The 19,758-nt window shown below is 45.8% G+C and overlaps 2 protein-coding genes across 8 annotated transcripts; both read left to right on the forward strand.

The window, feature by feature from the left end:
• The first annotated feature begins 753 nt into the window (after positions 1-753).
• LOC116582990 (melanoma-associated antigen B4-like) lies at positions 754-5,040 on the forward strand. 2 transcript variants are annotated; one of them, XM_032330887.1, is made up of 2 exons: positions 754-841; positions 3,499-5,040. In XM_032330887.1, exon 2 carries the CDS (start codon positions 3,504-3,506, stop codon positions 4,536-4,538), a length of 1,035 nt encoding a protein of 344 aa, XP_032186778.1. In that variant the 5' UTR covers positions 754-841; positions 3,499-3,503; the 3' UTR covers positions 4,539-5,040. The 2 variants fall into 2 exon arrangements, with proteins under 2 accessions (XP_032186778.1, XP_032186777.1); XM_032330886.1 differs by lacking the exon at positions 754-841 and adding an exon at positions 1,510-1,591.
• Positions 5,041-14,928: 9,888 nt separating this feature from the next.
• Positions 14,929-18,297, forward strand: MAGEB3 (MAGE family member B3). 6 transcript variants are annotated; one of them, XM_032331005.1, is made up of 3 exons: positions 14,936-14,992; positions 15,548-15,629; positions 16,868-18,297. In XM_032331005.1, exon 3 carries the CDS (start codon positions 17,050-17,052, stop codon positions 18,088-18,090), a length of 1,041 nt encoding a protein of 346 aa, XP_032186896.1. In that variant the 5' UTR covers positions 14,936-14,992; positions 15,548-15,629; positions 16,868-17,049; the 3' UTR covers positions 18,091-18,297. The 6 variants fall into 6 exon arrangements, with proteins under 6 accessions (XP_032186895.1, XP_032186896.1, XP_032186898.1 ...); XM_032331007.1 differs by having other exon boundaries at positions 16,997-18,297; XM_032331004.1 differs by lacking the exon at positions 15,548-15,629 and having other exon boundaries at positions 14,929-14,992.
• The last annotated feature ends 1,461 nt before the right edge of the window (positions 18,298-19,758 follow it).

The following is a 19,758-nucleotide window of genomic DNA, read 5'->3' on the forward strand; positions in this document are numbered from 1 at the left end:
TTCTGCCGAAAACATTCAGGAAAATAAGCCGAGGGTCTGCTAAGAACACCGTAGACAGAATCTCCAGAATGTTCGGTGTTGAAATCTTGAGATTCAGTGTGAAAAAAAATGGCAGGAGGACATGCTTTCCATGGTTAGCATGGTCAAATATGTTAGGAAAACTCATTATGTTATATTATCCCCCTTGGAGTCTCTCAGTACTTACTGGTATGCTAACAGTTCTGGGAAGTCCTGTGGTGAAAACAAAACCAGAAACTAAGACCTATTCGACTTTGTTTAAGCCAGCTTACTCTAAAATATACATATTTTTAAATAACACCTAATATTATTTCATAGGCCCTATTTTTGGAATGCTGTTGCAAATACCATTGCAGCACGGATTTGATTTGGGGGGTCTATTTGATTCCCTGTAACAAAGTTCTTGTAAGACCTGCAGGTGCAGTCTGCTGTTCCACCCTTCACTGCTGTCATTCCCTTTCCAGGAGGTCCCTTGGAGGCCCTCATACCTGCTTTTATCTGAGTACAATGATTTTGCAGAGTACCTCCCATATGAACTGAGAATAATACAACTCCAGGGGAGAGGGACCTCAGAATCCTGCCCCACCCCTGCTGTGAGATCTGGGAGGTTCAAGAGGAGTATCAAGGCAAGGCCCTTTACTTTCCCCTCAAGTAGGTTTGCCAAGCATCCTGTATATAAAAGCAGACAAACAAAGCAGGTCCTGTGTGTCTTTGTCTTGTGCTATTTTCTCCTCAGGAGACTCAAGGAAGTGAGGTCCCTGGTCAGAAGGAGGTGATCCCAGCTTGGCAAATGGAGGAATTCTATACTCTGCTAGGAGTCCAGGTAAGGAATCGGTGAGGGGTGAGCAAAACACCCCAGGAAAGAGGGGTCCTGCTGTCAACTCTGGGAGGACCCACACAAGGATTGTCATATGAGATGTCCCCTGACTTGTTCATAAGGGTCTCAGAGAGGTGAAGGCCTTGATGTGAAGGGAGATGCCTCAAGCAAGCAGAGTGAGTGTGCAAGGAGTTGCGAGGAGGCTTTCCCCAGGGCCCGTGGGTGGCTCAGTCCTTTAAGCCTAGGACTCTTGACTTCAGCTCCAGTCACGATCTCAGGGTAGTGAGATCCAGCCCTGCATGAGGCTTTGCCCTGGGAACGGAGCCTGTTTAAGATGTTCTCTCTCCCTCTCCCCATTCCCACCCCGTCCCCTCCCTCTGAAAAAAAACAAAACAAACAAAGCCCCAAACCCAAAACGCCTCCCAGAGCCCTGCTCCTGCTTTCAGGCTCAAGCGGCTCAGGAAGGAGTAGCCCCGAGGGATCAGCAGGACCAGAGATTCCCCTCTAAGAACTCAGGAGGTCCTGGGGCCAGTGAGGCTGGGCCAGTAGAGGGAGGAGCCACAAGCGCTGGGGGTCCCACAGAGCCCCGCCCCTGCTCATAACCTTGAGATCCCGCCCCCCGGACACCCCCCCCCCAGCCCCCGGATGCAGATCATCCGACTTCCGTTGTGGGTGGGACTTCGACCACTGGGCACGGCTTTCCTTTGTTCGTCGGCGTCTGGGCGTCTGGTTCTCCCGGACTGGTGTAAAGTTAAGGTGAGGACCCTGAGTGGGAACTGGACAGACTATTCTCCCCACATAATGAAGTTGGCCCCCCAGTTGATCCCAGCCGACTGGCAGGCCAAATTTGGCCTAGAAAGTCTCGAAGAGAAGGCCTTGGTCTGTGGGAGTAGGCCCGATTTTCGGGGTGGAGAGCTAGATCCTAACTGGATTCATGATAAGGTCCTCGAGTGCTTCGAGCAGACCTTTACCCAATAGAGGGGGCCACACTGGCGAGCCCTCTTGTACTCTGCTCTAGGAGGCTCCAGGAAGGGTAGACACATGTTGAGAGAGCTGCTTTCCACTCTAGCAACTAAGGGAATTGGGGGCTCAACCTGACAACTCCCAAACTCAGCAAAGGAGGCCCCGGGCAGAGCTGGCAGCCTGAGGTGCCCCCTCATTTTATCTGGAGGTGGTCTTGAAGGGGAGGGCCTTGGTCTAATGGAGCAAGCTCCTTTCAGCAAAATAGACCCATTCCCTAACAGGAGTTGAGGTTCTGTTACCCAGGGAGGAGGGAGGACCCCTCTAAGAAAGAAGAGGGGGCATGTAAAGCCGTGTTTTCACACCTGGGAAACTTGGGCATGGTGACATGATGCCTTATACCTACTTCTTCCCAGAACATCTCAGGGAGGTGAGGGACCAGGTCAAAGTAGCAGTCTCAGGCCAGCAGAGGGAGGATTTGAGATTATGCCACATGTCATAGTGAAAACCTTGAGAACTGTGGACATGTCCCATGCCATATCAGTGGGGCCCTAAAGAATCCTGCCTGTTACCAGCCCTGGGAGACCTCAAGGATAGATGTCAGGCAGAAGTGTTTATCAGTTCTCACTCCGCGATAGCAGAACAGTGAGGGTCTTTTGTCTGAGAGGAGCAGTTCTAGGTCAGCAGAGGAAGAAATCGGAGTCAGATTTAGAGCTTGAGTCGGGATCCTGTCAGGGACCACCTACCATAGGACACAAACCTGCCTGCAGTAGCTTTTACTCTTGAGGGACCATATTTGGTCAGATAAGGTTGTGTTCACTTTTTCCTCTTGGGACTCAAGGAGGTTCACTCTTACCAGGACATAGGCATCCATTTGAGAAAAAGTGGAGCTTCTCTACTAGGAGCCAAATTGAGGAACCCGAGTGAGGAATCAAGGGGTCATCCAGTCCTGAATAAAGGGGACATCAAAACATCCATATTAACCCTTCGATTTCAGCCCAAGAAATCACAGGGAAGGGCTGTCAGGTTGAGCATCCCCTTCACTTCTTTATATCAGGTCTCAAGGCTGTGATAGTCTTAGTCTGAAGGTGCAACCATCAGTCAGCAAAGCGAAGTGGTGCTGAGCCCTTCAAGTAGCCAAGACGAGGACCTTAAAGGAAAGCTGAGGAGCCCAATGAACTCAGGACAGAAAGAACCTTACTGAGGTCCAGCACTGGGTATTCCCTAGCAGGGAGGTAGACTGAGGCACCCCTTCAGTTCCTTCTCCTGGGTCCCAGGGAGTTTGAGGTATCATCTTCAAAGTAGCAGAAGGGAGGGTGCCCCTAGCTTTGCCAAGAATTGACATGATAATACTTAAGATAAACTGAGAGGACCCAGAATGCCAGAACACAAGGGACCTTACTGCAAACACCTGCTCTCAGCTGAGTAAACCCAAGGCAGGGCTAGCAGGATGCCAATAAGACATACTCTAAGCATTCCATGGCTCCTCTCTGGGATTCTTAGGGGACAGGCTGACCAAAAGAACAGGAGCCTTTGTGGGGTCCTAGAGCAGTACCCTGAATGACCCTGCACAGGTGGCCTTTGATAAAGCCAAAGTGAAATCTACCTGTCGAAGGTGATAAAACCGTCTTACTCTCCCTCCTACAGGGGCTCAAATCACATGTTCACTGACTCACACCCTTACCTGCTATCTCTGATTACAGCCATTATGCCTCGTGGTCAGAAGAGTAAGCTCCGTGCCCGTGAGAAACGCCGCCGAAACAGAGGTGAGACCCAAGGTCTTATGAGTGCTCAGGCCACCACAGGAGAGGGGGAAAAGACCACTCCTTCTTCCTCTCCTGTTTCTGGGGATGCTTCTTCAGGCTCCCCTGTTCCTGGCACTTCCCAGGAGCCTCAGGAAGGCTTGGCCACCACCAGTGCTGCTGCACATGTTTCACGCCCAAGATCTAATGGAGGTGCCAAACGCCAGGTTAAGGAAAGGAAAAATTCCTTCCAGGCCTCAACTTCCATTGAGAGTGTTCGCAAAGATCCTCTAACCAAGAAGGTGGGGATGCTGGTGCAGTTCCTGCTGTATAAGTATAAATTGCAGGAGCCCATTAAAAAGGCAGACATGCTGAAGATCATCCACAAAAGGTACAGGGAGCACTTCCCTGAGATCCTCAGGAAAGCCTCTGAGCGCATGGAGCTGGTCTTTGGCCTGGAATTAAAGGAAGTCAAGCCCGGCGGTCACTCCTATAGCCTGGTCAGCAGCCTAGACCTCACTGCCGATGGCCGTGTGAGCAGTGCCTGGGGCTTTCCTAAGAATGGGCTTCTCATGCCTCTCCTGGGTGTGATCTTCTTGAATGGCAACCGCACCTCTGAGGAGGAAATCTGGGAATTCCTGAATATTCTGGGCATCCATGATGGAAGGAGGCACTTCATCTTCGGGGAGCCCAGGAAGCTCATCACCCAAGATCTGGTGCAGGAAAAGTACCTGGAGTACCGCCAGGTGGCCAACAGTGATCCTCCACGCTACGAGTTCCTGTGGGGCCCGAGAGCCCACGCTGAGACCAGCAAGATGAGAGTCCTGGAGTTTTTGGCGAAGATCCATGATACTGTCCCCAGCGCCTTCCCTCCGCATTACGAAGAGGCTCTGCGAGATGAGGAAGAGCGGGCCCGAGCCAGAGCCACAGCTGCGGCTGCCTCTACTACCCGGGCCGGTGCACATTCCCAGGCCAAGTCCGGCCTCTCCTCTCCTCCCTAGAGAGGGCTGAGGCAGATTCTTTGCTTTGTAATTGGAAAGGCCTGTTAACTAGTGTTCCTGATATGCACAAATAACTAGCTATCTTTTTTTTTTTTTTACATTTTTCAAGCAGTGTTCCTTTCAACAGAAAGTTTATTTAGATTCAGAATAGAAGTTTATGAATAACATGGATCACACATTTATTGCTGTTTATCAGGCTTAGGAATAAGAGTTTTTGTTTTTGTTTTGTTTTATTTTTAAAATACAAATTGGAACTCCTTAAATCACTTTTGTGATCCAGAACAAGCTAATATAGCTTTAGGATAGGAATATCCTTGGAAATGTAAAAGAGTTCCACACTAAAACAGTTGTGACCAGAAGGCACATAGGTAGTTAGATAGATCGAGTGAGTGAGTAAAAATTGGTTAATTCTTGGTTTGTCTTACTTTTTGCTAATTTAAAAGATGCATACCTCAGTTTGTTTATGTTTGTGAAGAATGTTTGAGAATATAAGTCATAATGAATCAGACCTCTTTATTCGTGTCTCTTATTTTACACAGACATTGAGCATCTGTTCTTGGGAAGTCTTCATGCTTGTACTGGGGATGTTTAGTCAAAGAAGACCCAGCCGCTGCCCATGCAATTATAGATTCTAGGAGGAGCTGTCCTTATGGAAGAGGGTGAGATAGTACTTCATAAAGAACAAGTGAAAAGCATGGTAAAGAGGGGGCGGAGAGAACATATTACTTAGTTTTCATTCCTAAGCAGAATTTTGGCTGATTGGGAGGTTTTTCTTGGCCAGAGCACTGCATATTCTCTGACATGTCTTAGTTGTAAAAACAAAACAAAACTCAGCTGCATAGATAGTCATGTCTGAGGTCAAGATAATCATAGTAAAAACTGCCATTCCCTAATGTCCCGGTAGAAGACAGGCTCAACAACAGATGCTTTCTGTACTTTACACACACTCCATCAGTCCTACAAGACAGAGCTTATCAAACTTACTTCATAGAGAAGAGTCTGAAGTTTCTAGAGTTAGAGTTCGGCAATGTACCAGAATTGATAGGGCTAGTAAATGACAGAGCTGGGACTGGACTCCTGGTCTAAATTATTTTTTTAAGGTTTATTTATTTATTTGAGCGAGCGAGCGAGAGAGACAGCGCATGAGAGAAGAAAGGTCAGCGGGAGAAGCAGACTCCCTGCTGAGCAGGGAGCCCAATGTGGGACTTGATCTTGGGAGTCCAGGATCATGACCTGAGCCGAAGGCAGTCACTTAACCAACTGAGCCACCCAGGCACCCCTCCCGGTCTAAATTATTATAAAGCCCACACTGTTTTACTCCTCCCACCCTGAGACACACCCTGGGTTTCTTATTTCTGTTTTCTCCTCAGTACTTCAAAATCTGTCTTAGGTGATGAAAAGAATGGCTTTGTGTCCAAACTGCTGGATTGGAATATATAGCCAGAGCAAAAAGAATATCAAAATAATTGAGAGGCATAAATAAATAAATGACAGGATTAGGTGACCATATGACCATCTACATTTGTAATGTTAAAGAACCTCAAAAGATCAGGGGCTCTCAAATCAGCCTGGACGGTCTGTTACCTGTAAAAAGGAAATCTTGCAGAACAGACATTACATGAGAATCCACCTGGCTGCTGAACAGAAGGAAGAGATCAGTGTATTTTTTCCCCTGACGGCCCACTACTGGGCCTGGGATTCCTGCCTTGTGCTACAGCTTCCCTGTTTCACATCCCTCCCAGCAAAGTGGCGCATTCTCCGCAAGGTTCACAAGGCAGAAGCTGCTCCAGAGTTTGCAGAGCTTTGGAATTTCCCAGGAAGCCTTAAGTCCTAGAGACAGAAACCAAGGTGAGGGCCCCTTGTAGAAGGATTGGGGAGACCCACACCACAATACAGGCGATACCGGGAACATCAGGCCCATCTGTTCTTCAGCACAGGTAGTCTCAGATGCAGTTGTCCAGCTGAACATACCCTCACTTAGTCTTAAGGCTTCTTATAGGCATAAAAACCTTCATCTAAGGGCAGAAAGGAATATCAGTCTCAGAAATCATGGAGATCAACCTGAAAGAGGGCAATGTAAGGACCCAGCCAGCACAGTAGGATTCGGTAAAATTCCTGTCCCAGTTGTCAGCTCTGTGAGTTCAGAACGGTCCTGGCTACTTGTAGCTAACACTGACTTTAACTCAGGTTCCAGGAAGGTGTGGCCTTTGTCCCAAGGCTTTATCTTCAGATAAGCAGAGAGGGTAGAGTCCCAGGGAGGGTGCAGGGTCCAAGTGAACACACTGTGTGTGGACCTGGGGAATCACCCAACCCACAGCTGACGGGGCTACACCTAACACCTTCTCTACTGTTAGCCTGGGAGGCACAGCTGGCAGTCTGAAGTGCCCCAGGACTTCTACCTGGAAGCTCTCATGGAAACGAAGGCTTTGGCTTACATGCTGGCTGTTTAGAAGCGGAATCTCAGCCATGACGATGTCAAGGTAAGAGTCCTATATGAGGGGACCCCTGGGTGACTCAACTGGTAAAGCATCTGACTCTTGGTTTTGGCTCAGGTCATGATCTCATGGGTGGTGGGATTGAGCCCTGTGTCGGGCTCCAACACTCAGTAGGGAGTCATCTTGAAGATTCTCTCCCTCTTTCCTCCCTGTACTCACAGGCTCACACTCTTTCTAAAATAAGTAAATAAATCTTAAAAAAGAAATGCTGTATGAGGAATGAGGCAAGCAGCTACTCTATAGCAGATGTATTATGATCTGCCAGAGCAGTAATATTACTAAAATAAATGTGAGGTTTGAATAAAGGGGGGAAAAAGAGATAATACTTGCAGGCTATAGAATCATCTACATATGTGATTTCAGATAACCTTAAAAGATCAGGTGCTCAAAAAAGTTATCTGGCTCAACCACTTCCTTATAAAAAATAAACATATTAGAACCGAGGTTACGTGAGACCTTAAAAGCCTGACCAGGAAAGAGAAGGAATAGAACAACATATTTTATTTTTCTTACAGCGTGCTTACCTGTGCCCCCGATTTGTGCTGATTTGTGCTGTTGTGGATTTTGCATCTCTTACCACTCCTAGGACAAGGACCCATTCTCTGCAAGGTCTGGGTAGGGAAACTGCTCAAGAATTTTCAGGGATGTGGCATTTCCCAAGAAGCCTTTAACAGAAGTGACAAGAGCCTTTAGGAGGATACCCATGAACCAGACAGAACTAGAGAAAGGAGAAAGCAACATCCCAGAATATTGGGTGTTACAGAGCAGCCCCTGCCTTTCCTCAAAGCTTGAAGGCTCCAGGCAGAGCTGTTAGGCTGAGAATCTCCTCAGTTTTTCATAGCATTTGTCAGGGTCTTGAGAGCTTTGGTCTAAGGAAGGCAGTCTCAGGTCGGAAGAGGAAGTTGTCAGATGTAAATGTGAATTCCCTTAAAAAGAATGAAGGAAGCGCCCAGCCAGAACACTGGCGGCCTGTAGAGTCTAGTTCCTGCTGTCAGCCCTTGGCGGTCCTGAATTCCAACACATTATGAAGTGTAAAAAGACTTTGAGATGTGTGAGAGAACCCGAGCCAGAGTTGCAGCCAGGCCTGGCTCTGCTGCCATAGCCAGGGAGTGTGCTAGGGCCAAGACCAGTAGGAACTCCCACATCTAGTGAAGTTGGGGGGGGTTTATCTTGTGGCAAAAAGAGGTCAACATCCTTTCATAAGTAGTTAAGCACCTAGGTAGAGCTGAAAGGAACACATTGTCTTTTGTTCTTGCTTTACTTGAGTAAATGGGAGATTTACCTGTTTTTATTTTGGAATTTCTTTTTGGTACTTTTAAAGTACTGTTCCTTGAAATAGAAGGTTTATTTGACTTCAGTATCTGTGTTTATGAATAATATGTATCACATATATTGCTATTGATCTGTATAAGTATAAACGTTCTGGTATTTTGTACAACAAATAGAAAATCCTTGCATCTCTCTCTCTCTCTCTCTCTCCCCCTCTCGGAGAGAGAAAGACAGTAACAAACTCCTTTATGAAAGGTCCAGAATCTATTTAAGAAAATGTGATAGTACATGTGAGCATAAAACTGAGATGAGCCACACTTGAGATGGGTAGGAACGCAATTAGACTTCACTGGCATCAGCCTCTCCCTCAAGTTGGCACAGCTGAGCCCCAAGAAAGACTGTGACTTCTCTCCGTGTGGGGGAAAGAGATTGAGGTAATGCCATGTACCCAAAATACTGTTAGAGCTAATAAATGTATTTAGTTGCAGGATGCAAACATCAGTTGTGTTTCTATATACTAATAACAAACTATTTGAAAAAGAAATTAGGAAATAATTCTATTTAAAATAGTGTCAAAAAATCGGAATCAATTTAACCAAGGGGGCAAAAGATCTATACACCGAAAACAATAAGACATTGATGGAAGAAATTGAAGAACACGCAAATAAAAGGAAAGCTATCCCATGTTCATTTATGGAAAGAATAAATATTTTTAAAAAATCATACTACTCAAAGTGATCTACAAATTAAGTGCAATAACTATCATAATTCCAATGGAATTTTTCATAGAAATAGAAAAAACCCCTGAATTTCATATGAAACCATAAGAGGCCCTGAAACCAAAGTAATGTTGAGAAAAAGGAACAAAGATGGAGGCATCCTACCTCTTGAGTTCGAACTTTATTACAAAGCTATATTAATGAAGACAGTACTGGGGCGCCTGGGTGGCTCAGTCAGTTAAGCAAGCAACTCTTGATTTTGGCTCAGGTCATGATCTCAGGATTGTGAGATCCAGTCTCACATCAGGCTCTGTCTTGGGTGTGGAACCTGCTTAGGATGCTCTCTCTACTTCTCCCTCTATCCCTCTCCCACCCCCTGCTCGTGGGCCCGAGCGCACGCGCTCGCCCCCTCCCCAGTCTCTCTCTCTCTCAAAACAAAACAAAACAAATAACAAAACAGTGTTGTACTAGTATAAAATCAGACACATAGACCAATAGAACAGAATAAAGTCCAGAAATAAACCCATGCATAAATGGTCAAGTAATCAGTGATAAGGCCACCAGGAATACGCAGTGGTTGGAAGGATAGTCTCTTAAGTTAAATGCTATTGGGAAACTGAATGTCCACATGCAAGAGAATTAAATTGGAAGCTACTTGTGTCATGCTCAAAGATTAATGAAAAATGGATTAAAGACTTAAAAATGACATTCAAAACCATAAAATTCCGAAGGGAAAAAAAAACCAGGGAAAAATCTCTTTGACATTGATCTTGGCAGAGATTTTTTTAAATATGACAACAGAAATATGGTCAAGAAAAGCAAAAACAAACAAGTGGGACTACATCAAACCAAGTCATCTGTACAGCAACGGAAACAATCAACAAAAAGGCAATCTGTGGAGTGGGAGGAAATATTAGCTAATCATATATCTAAGGGACTAATATCAAAATTACATAAGGAACTCATACAGCTCAGTAGCAAACAATGAAAAAAAAAACATAACCCCTCAAACAATATCACTTCAAACTTGTTAGGTAGGTTGGCTATTACCAAAAAGACAAGATATAACAAGTGTTGGTAAGAATGTGAAGAAAGGGAACTGGTGTACCATTGGTGGGAATGCAAATTCTTTTTTTTTTTAAAGATTTTATTTACTTATTTGACACAGAGAGATCACAAATAGGCAGAAAGGCAGGCAGAGAGAGAGAGGAGGAAGCAGGCTCCCCACCGAGCAGAGAACCTGACGTGCGGCTCGATCCCAGGACCCTGGGATCATGACCCAAGCCGAAGGCAGAGGCTTTAACCTACTGAGCCCACCCAGGTGCCCCAGTGGGAATGTAAATTCTTTTGGCCATTATGGAGAAACTGTTTGGAGGTTCCATAGCAAATTAAAATTAGAGCTACCACATGATTCAACGAACCCACTTCTGAGTGTATACCTGAAGGAAATGAAATCAGTATCTTACAGAGTTATTTGTACTCCTGTGTTCATTACACCATTACTGAAAATAATTCCAAGGTATGGAAACAAGCCAAATCTCCATTGGTAGATAAATGGATAAAGAAAATGTGGTATATAGATACAGTGGCCTTAAAAACATTTGGCCTCAAAAATAAAGGAAATCCTCTTACACAGGACAACATGGATGACTCTGGGTGGCATTATTCTAAATGAAATAAGCCAGTCACATAAGGATAAATTCTGCAGGATTCCACTTACATAAAGTATCCAAAACAATCAAACACATGGAAACACAGAGTAGAGCAGTGGTGACCAGGGGCTGGGGGTCAGGGAGAAATGGTACATTGTGAAACTGGTATAGTTTCAGTTATGCAAGGTGACTAGGTTCTAGAGATCTGCTGTAAAACATTGTGCCTAAGTGACGAATCACTAAACTCTACCTCTGAAACTAACAATACACTGTGTGTTAATTAATTGATTTTAAATGAAATTTTAAAAAATTTTTAGAAAGAAAAAACTGTGCTTAGAAAAAAATGTGCATATATTTAACAATATTTTATTGTGCACTTAAAAATTTGTTAAGAGTGTAGTTCTCACATTTAAGTGTTCTTAGCACAACAACAGTGAAAAAGCTTATTGTCTTGCTCTCTTCCCAAGTAGAGAGTAAGCTGAGTAAGTGCAAGTATTAGTGCAAGACAACTCTTTTAAACTGTTGATGGGAGTGTAAATTGGCAGAGCCACTATGGAGCAGTATGGCGGTTCCTCAAAAAATTAAAAGTAGAGCTATCATATGATCAGGCAATTCTCTTTCTGAGTCTATATCGAAAAGAATTGAAATTAGGATCTTGAAGAGATATCTGCACCTCATGTTCATTGCATCATTTTTCACAATAGCCAAGACATGGATGCAACCTAGATTTTCGTTGTTGGATGAACGTATTTTTAAAAAATGGCATATACATGGGGCGCCTGGGTGGCTCAGTGGGTTAAAGCCTCTGCCTTCGGCTCAGGTCATGATCCCAGGGTCCTGGGATCGAGCCCCGCATCGGGCTCTCTGCTCAGCAGGGAGCCTGCTTCCTCCTTTCTCTCTGCCTGCCTCTCAGCCTACTTGTAATCTCTGCCTGTCAAATAAATAAATAAAAAAAAATCTTTAAAAAAAAATGGCATATACATACAACGGAGTATTATCTAGCCTTAAGAAGAAGGAAACCTTGCCATTTGCAACAACAGAGATTAACCTGGAAACCATTATGCTAAGTGAAATAAGCCAGACACAAAAGGATAAATGCATATTATATAAGGAATCTAAAATTGTCAAACTGACAGAATCAGAATCGTATGGTGGCTGCTAGGTGATGAGAGGAGGGGTATTGGAGCGGAACTGGGTGAGGAATGCAGAGTTTCAGTTGTATAAGGTGAATAAATCCGAGAAATGCACTGTGTAGCATCTACAGATAACAATGTCATACCGGCTATTTAAAAGTTTGCTGAGAGGGCAGATACTATGTTAATTGTTACCATACTCCTGAAAAATAATAAAAAGGTAAAAAGGACAGGAGAAAATTTTGGAAGTAATGGGTATGTTTATGGCAGTGGTTGTGGTGGTGGTTCACAAGAGTATATTTCCCTTCAAGCTCATCAAGTTGTAGACATTAGATGTGTACAGCTTTTGGTATGTCAGTCATACCTGAATAAAGTAGTTCTTAAAGAAGCAGATATTCTGTCCTATTTGAGGTTGTAGCCTCAGCACAGTGCCTAGTACACTATAGGTACTTTATAAATATTTAAGCATTAAGAGGGAAAAAAAGTATAAATAAGGAAAAGATTGTCAATTCTTGGTTTGCCTAGTTCCTTCTAGTGTTTCTTCCATAAAAGTAGAAGTTACATACATGGACTTGCTTAGATTACTCAGGTGTATAAGAGAAATGAAATGTTGGTGAGTTAGGCTTCATGCTCACTCTCATTTATTTCCAATCCTTAAGTGAAAATGAGCTCTTTGGAAGGCTTCAGGCTAGTACTGGGCATGCTTAAAAACAAACAAACAAACAAACAAAGAACTCAAAACAGCAACAAGTTCTAGCCCGTGCTCATTGAAATTTAGCATCTGGATGCTGCTATCATATAGAGATGGTGATATACTCTCTGTGACCTAAAGAACAAGTAAAAGAGAGGGAGGGGTTTGAAGAGGGGAAGAGACTTGAATTGAAAGCAGTCAGGCACCAAAGTCCAGGGGCAAAGCCCTGTGCAGCTTTAGGAAACTGCATCCCTTCAGCGAGGGGGAATATCAAATAAGATTGCATGGTGGGCTAGATGAGGCTTATGGGAGCGGTGAGCAGGGGCCAGACCCTCACATGGAGGGCCTCAGAGATGAAAAACTAAGCCTGCAAAAGAAGTTTTTCCTTAACATATTCTTTGGGACTGTGGCTAAACTGAGAAAATCTCCACGTGGTAGAGGAGTGGTAGGTGTCTGTGCTCTTGCCCAGGACACAGTGCATGGACTAGATGTTCTACATACATCATCACCAGGGAGTTTCTAAGCAATAGGGATGATATTTCTTTGAGGTGGGTTTTCCAGAATGCACTGGACTGTCAGTCTTTACCCTGATGATTGAAAGAATGAAAATAATGGTGCTTTAGATGGAAGGGCAGCTGAATGTTAGGGAAAATACAGGTCATTGACAAAAATTCTGAGAACTTTAAGTTATATCCAACTAGGAAAATCTCTCCCACAAACACACTGTATATTATATCCTCCAATGAGGATATATTACATAACTGGCATCCCTAAGCAGCACTGTGGTTGATTATGATTTCTTTGTCTTGGAGTTTGGCAATATGCTTGAGTTTACAGCGTCAGTAAGTGACAGGGCTGGGACTAGACTCCTGGTCTGAATATCTCTCGAACACACAATGATCATTCCACTCTTCTCTGCCTAAAGCCAACCTTGTGTTCCTTAATACTTCAAAATGTACTTCAGGGGAGGAAATAAGGATCCTATGTGCAGAGAACTGGATTGGAATGCATAGCCAAAGCAGTTAAGAATACCACAGTAAACCAAAGGCATGAACAAAGAGGAGAAACAGATCATACTCAGTGACAAGATGATGATCTACATATGCAGTGTCAGATACCTTCAGGATTGGGGAATCACAAAACCATCCTGGATAGCTCCTTCCTGTTAGGAAGTAAATCAACTGAACCAGAAATCACCTGGTAGGCTGACTACTGATAAAAAAGGATAAATCAGCATCATTTTCTTTGTCCACCTCTCTCTTGGGTCCCCTGTCTTATGATGCAGTTTTTCTATCTCACATCAAGTCAGGGACAGGAACCTGCAAGGTTTGCATTAGGGACAGTGCTCCAGTTTGCATGGATGTGGAATTTCCCAGGAATTCTTTGATCTGAGAGAACCCCAATGAAAGAGACTGCAGAGACAACCACCCCACATTATAGGGGGTCATTCAGGAACTGCTAAGCCTGGTCTCAGGCCTTGATGGCCCAGGTAGGGCAATCAGAGTGGGCATCCCCTCTTCTACTCCTCCGAGTTTTCAGCAAGGTCAGAGTCTTAGCCTAAGGAGAATGGTCACACTTCAGTAGAGGAAGAATCCTGGGTTGGATAGGTAACAAGTTGACGTCCCTGGGTGATGAATGTGGGGACCACCAACTCCAGAACAGTGGTGTTCCAAAAAGACTTGACTCTGCCATCTGCGTCTCAGGACCCAAACATCCCTGGCCTAATGTGGCTCACTCTTCCACCTGGGAGGTCTCAGGAAGGAGCAGACCTTGATCTCAGTACAGTAACTTCATGTCAGAGAGGATGGAGTGACACAACCCACCAGGAGCAAGGTCAGGTCCCTGAGTGAGTAAAGAGGACATTGCTAGACCCACAAATGAGGGGGCTTTACAACCCCCCGCCCCCATTCCTACCAGTGGGAGGCTTTAGGCAGAGCTTTAAGCCTGAGAATCCTTTCTGTTTCTGCCTGGTGAGTTTGAGGGAGGGAAGTGCCTTAACAAGATGGGCCCCATTTCTGCAGAGAGAGAAGTCTTGGCCATAACTGGAGTCAAGGTGAGAACCCACAGTGCTAATGAGATAATCTCTTCCCAAAAGAGGGAGGCTCACAGAGTCCTGTCCCTCTTTTCAAGTCTCTGGGGCCTGAGGCAAGGGTAGGCAGAAGCAGTGCATCCTGACTTCTTACTAGGGGCTCAGGAAGGTGAGGGCTGGCTTTGGGGGCTGGCTGACTTGGGTCAGTAGGGGGAGGAGTCACAAGTTCGTCGGATTGCAGTCTTCTGAAGTTGGTGGTCCCTAGGTCCTCACTCAGGATCCTCACCTTGGTATCTATCACTGTGATCCCACAGAGCCTCGTCCTTGCTTTCAGCCCTCAGAACCCCAGGCAGCCATAGCCGGATATGATTCACCTGAACTTCCGCTTCAGAGATCGGGACATCGACCAGTGAGCGTAGCGTTTATTCCGCGGAGGGTGGGTTCTCAGGACTTCTCAGAAGTCAAGGTGAGGACCTGAATGTGAAGTGAAGGGACCACTTCCCCTCCTATAACAAAGGTGGTTCCATAAAATACTGCCCCTGGGTTGGCAATGGAAGCTCCTGACACGGCTGTTAGGCTGAGTTCTGCCTGTGAAGTCTTAGGGAAGAAGGCCTTGGTCTTAGAGAGTAGCCCTGATTCTCCAGAGGAAGGAAACATAGGCCCTAATGAGAGCCAAGGGAAGGTTCCTGAGGGCTAATGAGGGGATCTCTTCCCTGTAGAGATGGCAACAGAAAACTCTATGGTTCTGAATGTGGTTCTGGGGGGCTCCAGGCAGGCCTTGACAACCACTCACTCCCCACTCCCCGAGAGCTCCCGGAAGTGAAGGCTTTGTTTGGAACTCAATTTAGTGGAGGGAGGAGTCCCAGGCTCTGATAGATACCAAAATGAAGACCCTAAACGAGGACATCAAGACCACCGGCTCCAGAACAGTGATGTCTCACAGAGCCCTGCCCCTGCTTTCAGCCCTTAGAGACCCTGGGCAGTTGTGGCCGGATATGACTCATCTTTACTTCCGATTCAGTTTCCAGGAAGTGAGGACATTTGTCTGTGGGTGAGGCCCCTGGCCCCCGAGGGTAAATTTTCAGGACTAGCCTGGAGTCAAGGTGAGGACCTTGTGTGGGGACTGGGGGAAGCATCCCGATCCATAACACGTGGGGCCCCACTAAGTATCAGTACTGCTGTTGACTCTGGTAGGACCCAGCAGAGCTATCAGATTTTCTGCTTGGAAAGTCTCAGGTAGGGAGGGCCTTGGTCTAAAATAGTAGCCTGGGTCCTGCAGATGGAGGAGACATAGGACCTGTCTGCAGTGAAAGTGAGGCCCCTGAGTACTAACGAGGGGCCTCTCCCCAGTTAAGGAAAGCAGCATCCCTGTACTTATTCCTGGAAGCTCTAGGTGGGAGTAGTCCTATGTGGAGGACCCTGACTTTCCCCTCTACGGACTGGGAATTGAGGGATTTGCTCTGAGGCAGGAGGCCCAAGTCTTGCCAGTGTATTGGAGGCAGGAGTCCTAAGTCCTACCTATAGTTAAGGTCAGAGACCTGAGTGAAGACTAAAGGGAGCACCAACTCTAAAAAGTATATCTCATAAATTCTGACCCTTCTCTCAGCCCTGGGAAAACCACAGATATTTCTTAGACTGAGGCACCCCCCTCATTTCTGTCTGGAGAGTCCCAGAGAGGTAAGGTTGTTGGATTAATTGAGCAGCTTCAGTTCTGCAGAGAGAGACTGTGGGCTTCACAGGCATCAGAATGAGGACCCTGAATGAACAGTGATGGTACTCACCCCCAAAAAGAGACAACAGAGAGCACCCCCCCTTGTCTACAGCACTAAGGAGCCCAGGCATGGAAGTCAGGGGTGTGTGAGCCCTACTTTATTTTTGATGGCATCAGGTTGGTGAGAGCTTTTGTTTGAGGGGAGAGACCAGACCAGCAGAGGAAGATGTCCCAGGCTCTACCTAGAGCCAAGATGAGGACACTGAATGAGGACTGAGAACCCCAATGACTCTAAAATAGAGAGTCCCACAGAACTGTCAGCAGTTGGTGACAGTAGTGGCCAGAGGCAACAGTAATGGGCCAAAGTGCCCCCTTTCTTTCCTCCTGAGGGATCCCAAGAAGTTGAGGGCCTGGGTTTGAGATGTAAATTTAGAGCAGCACAGAGGAGAGGGCCTGAGCCTTGACAAAAGTTGACATGATGGTCCTGAATATGAACTGAAAGGATCCTCACACTCCAGAGTAGAGAGGATCTCACAAGGACTGGACCTGCCTCTGCTGCTTTCCGCCCCAGTAAGCACCAACCAGGGCTGGCAGGCTGCACCCTGAGGCTCACTTTAATTATTTCCACAGGATTCTCAGAGTACGGGTTGATCATAACAGGAGCCCTGTGGTTTCCCAGAGCCGTGCCCTCACAGAATCCGGCAGAGGCAGCTCCCTGTAGAAGGTGCTCCCGTTCATCTTTTCTTCTCTCATGCCCAGATCACCTCCTGTCCTACCCACACTACTACCTGCTGTCCCTGGCCACAGTCATCATGCCTCGGGGACAAACGAGTAAGCTCCACACCAATGAGAAACGCCACCAAGCCCAAGGTGGGCTCCAGCATCAGAGCAGTGCTCAGGCCACTGTAGCCAAGGAGAAAGCCTTCCCCTCCTTGGCTCCTCCGACCTTTGGTGTTCTTACTCACAGAAAACCTGCAGCTAGGTCACGTAGCACTCTCAAGGGGTCTCAGAGAGCCCTATCCACCAAGCCTGCAGGCGTTTCTCCCACAAGATCATATAAAGGAGCCAACCGCAAAACTGAGAAAAAGCCAAGTTCCTCCCAGGCCCCACTCACCATTGTGCACTCTCAAGGAGACCCTTTAACCAGAGCAACGAGTATTTTGGTGCAGTTCCTGATGCATATGTACAAAAGGAAAAAGCCCATCACGAAAGCCAATATGCTGAAGATTGTCAATAAAAAGTACAAAAATCGCCTCCTTGAGATCCTCAGAAGAGCCTCTTTCAGCTTAGAAGTGGTTTTTGGTGTTGACTTAAAGGAAGTCGATTCTACCAAGCATTCCTATATCCTGGTCAGTAAGATGGACCTCCCTAACAATGGGACCATAAGCCCGGGCAGAGGATTTCCCAAGACCGGCCTTCTGATGAATCTCCTGGGTGTGATCTTCATGAAGGGCAACTGTGCCACCGAAGAGAACATCTGGGAGTTCCTGAATAAGATGGGAGTCTTCGCAGGGAAGCGACATTTCATATTTGGGGAACCCAAGAAGCTCATCACCCAGGATTTGGTGAAGCTTAAGTACCTGGAGTACCGGCAGGTGCCCAACAGTGATCCCGCACGCTACGAGTTCCTATGGGGTCCCAGAGCCCATGCTGAGACCAGCAAGATGAAAGTGCTAGAGTTTTGGGCCAAGATTAATCATACTGTCCCCAGTGCCTTCCACTTCTGGTATGAAGAGGCTCTGCGAGATGAGGAAGCACGAGTCAAAGCCACGGTTACACAACAGGCCGAGACAGGTGCCACGGCCAGTGAATGTTCCAGGGAATGTCTAGCAGCACCTCCCACACCTAATTAAGTTGAGGCAGGTTCTTCATATTGTGGCTGAAGGGAACAGTCAGTGTCCTAAGTAGTAGAGGGCAAGGTGTGACTGAGGGAACACAGTGTATAATACCTCCGTGCTCCTGTTCTGTATGGGTAATTTGGAGATTCATCAGCATTTTTATTTTTTGCTCTTCTTCCAAATGTTACTTCAAAATGCAGGCTTATCTAGCATTATAAACTAAATTCATGAGTTACATTGGTCTCACTTGTTGTTTATCAGGTTTAAGAGTTAAGAGTATTGCTGTTTTATAGAACAAATTGGGAAATTTTCCATCTTATTTAGTAATCTGGTACAACATAACATGGCATTGGTGCATGCGTTCCCTTGAAAACGTGAAAAAAAAGTAGTAAAATATATGAAATTGATACAGAGGAAAATCATAAGATGGTTGGTATTTGACTTCCTAATCCTCTTTACTCTGTGTTTTATAAAGTTCTAAATAACAGTATGTGCTTGACTAACTGAAGAGTGTAGAATTAAACCTTCATGAATTAGATGCCATGCTTCAGGCTCATTTATCCCCCAAACTTTGCCTGAGCATCTGCTCTCAGAAGGCTTCATTCTGGCACTGGGAGAGCTGAGAAAAAGAAAGACTGAGACACTGAGCATAAAGTTACAGAGTGGAGAAGCATCTATCGTATAAAGGAAAATGGTAATATATACTCTAAGGCCGAAAGGATTCACGAAAAGATGAGATAAAACAGGAGAGGTGGTTCCAGGTAAGAGCAGTTGAGTGTCAGTGCCCTGACGCAGGGCCCCTTTGGGCCTTCGGAGCCTGCAGGTCCCTCAGTGGGAGGCAATTCTCAGTTGGCTGCATGGAGCAGGGCGCAGAATGGCAAACTGCCCTTGCCAGTTACTTTGGGATGCTGCGAAAGCCAGAGAGAAATCACCTGGGGAGGGGATGGAAGGTGTCCTGTGCTCTTGCCCCAGTGCAGGCAAAGGCAGTGTGCAAATTCAAGGTTGTATTTACATCATCTCTGGAGAGTTTCTGAGATATAATGGAGTACTCCTTTAGTGGATGCCCAGAATCCACTGGACTGGCACCCTTGGACCTAGGCTGGGGGAGCCAGGACCCACTCCACTAACATATCATTCGAATTAGGTTACCTTGTTTGCCATTTGGCAAACTCCAGGCAAGGTCTAGTTTTCTATTGGTGGTTGAATGAATGAGAGTCAGAGGGGTTTGGAAGAAAGGGCAGCTCAGAGGAAGGTGCTTTTCGCGGCCTTGAAATGTGTTTTAGGAGCTTCGTGTTGCATCTACTAAGGGAGTCGACCTTATGTCGACCATTGGGTGACATACTTGAATGGGGAACTATTACTTAGCATTTCTTGCTAAGCACTATTTTGTCTGATAGAGTTTTCTTTGTTCTAGAGCACTGCATAGTTCCTGACATCCCCGGATTAAAAATTAAATCTCTTCCTAGTGAGTTGAAACTCCAGGGCACAAATTAGAGTAAGAACTGGCATCCTTTAAAGTGTAATCCTGGTCAGGCAATGTGCCACACACTTTAAAAAAATTTTTTTTTAATTTTTAATTTTTTTAAAAGATTTTATTTACTTATTTGACAAACAAGTAGGCAGAGAGGCAGGCAGAGACAGAGAGAGGAGGAAGCAGGCTCCCCACCAAGCAGAGAGCTTGAT

This window comes from Mustela erminea, chromosome X (genome assembly GCF_009829155.1).
Source record: "Mustela erminea isolate mMusErm1 chromosome X, mMusErm1.Pri, whole genome shotgun sequence".
Lineage (NCBI taxonomy): Eukaryota > Metazoa > Chordata > Mammalia > Carnivora > Mustelidae > Mustela > Mustela erminea.

Coding starts and splice junctions, on each gene's coding strand:
- LOC116582990 (XM_032330887.1), top strand. CDS start 3,504: ATGCCTCGTGGTCAGAAGAGTAAGCTCCGTGCCCGTGAGAAACGCCGC.
- MAGEB3 (XM_032331004.1), top strand. CDS start 17,050: ATGCCTCGGGGACAAACGAGTAAGCTCCACACCAATGAGAAACGCCAC.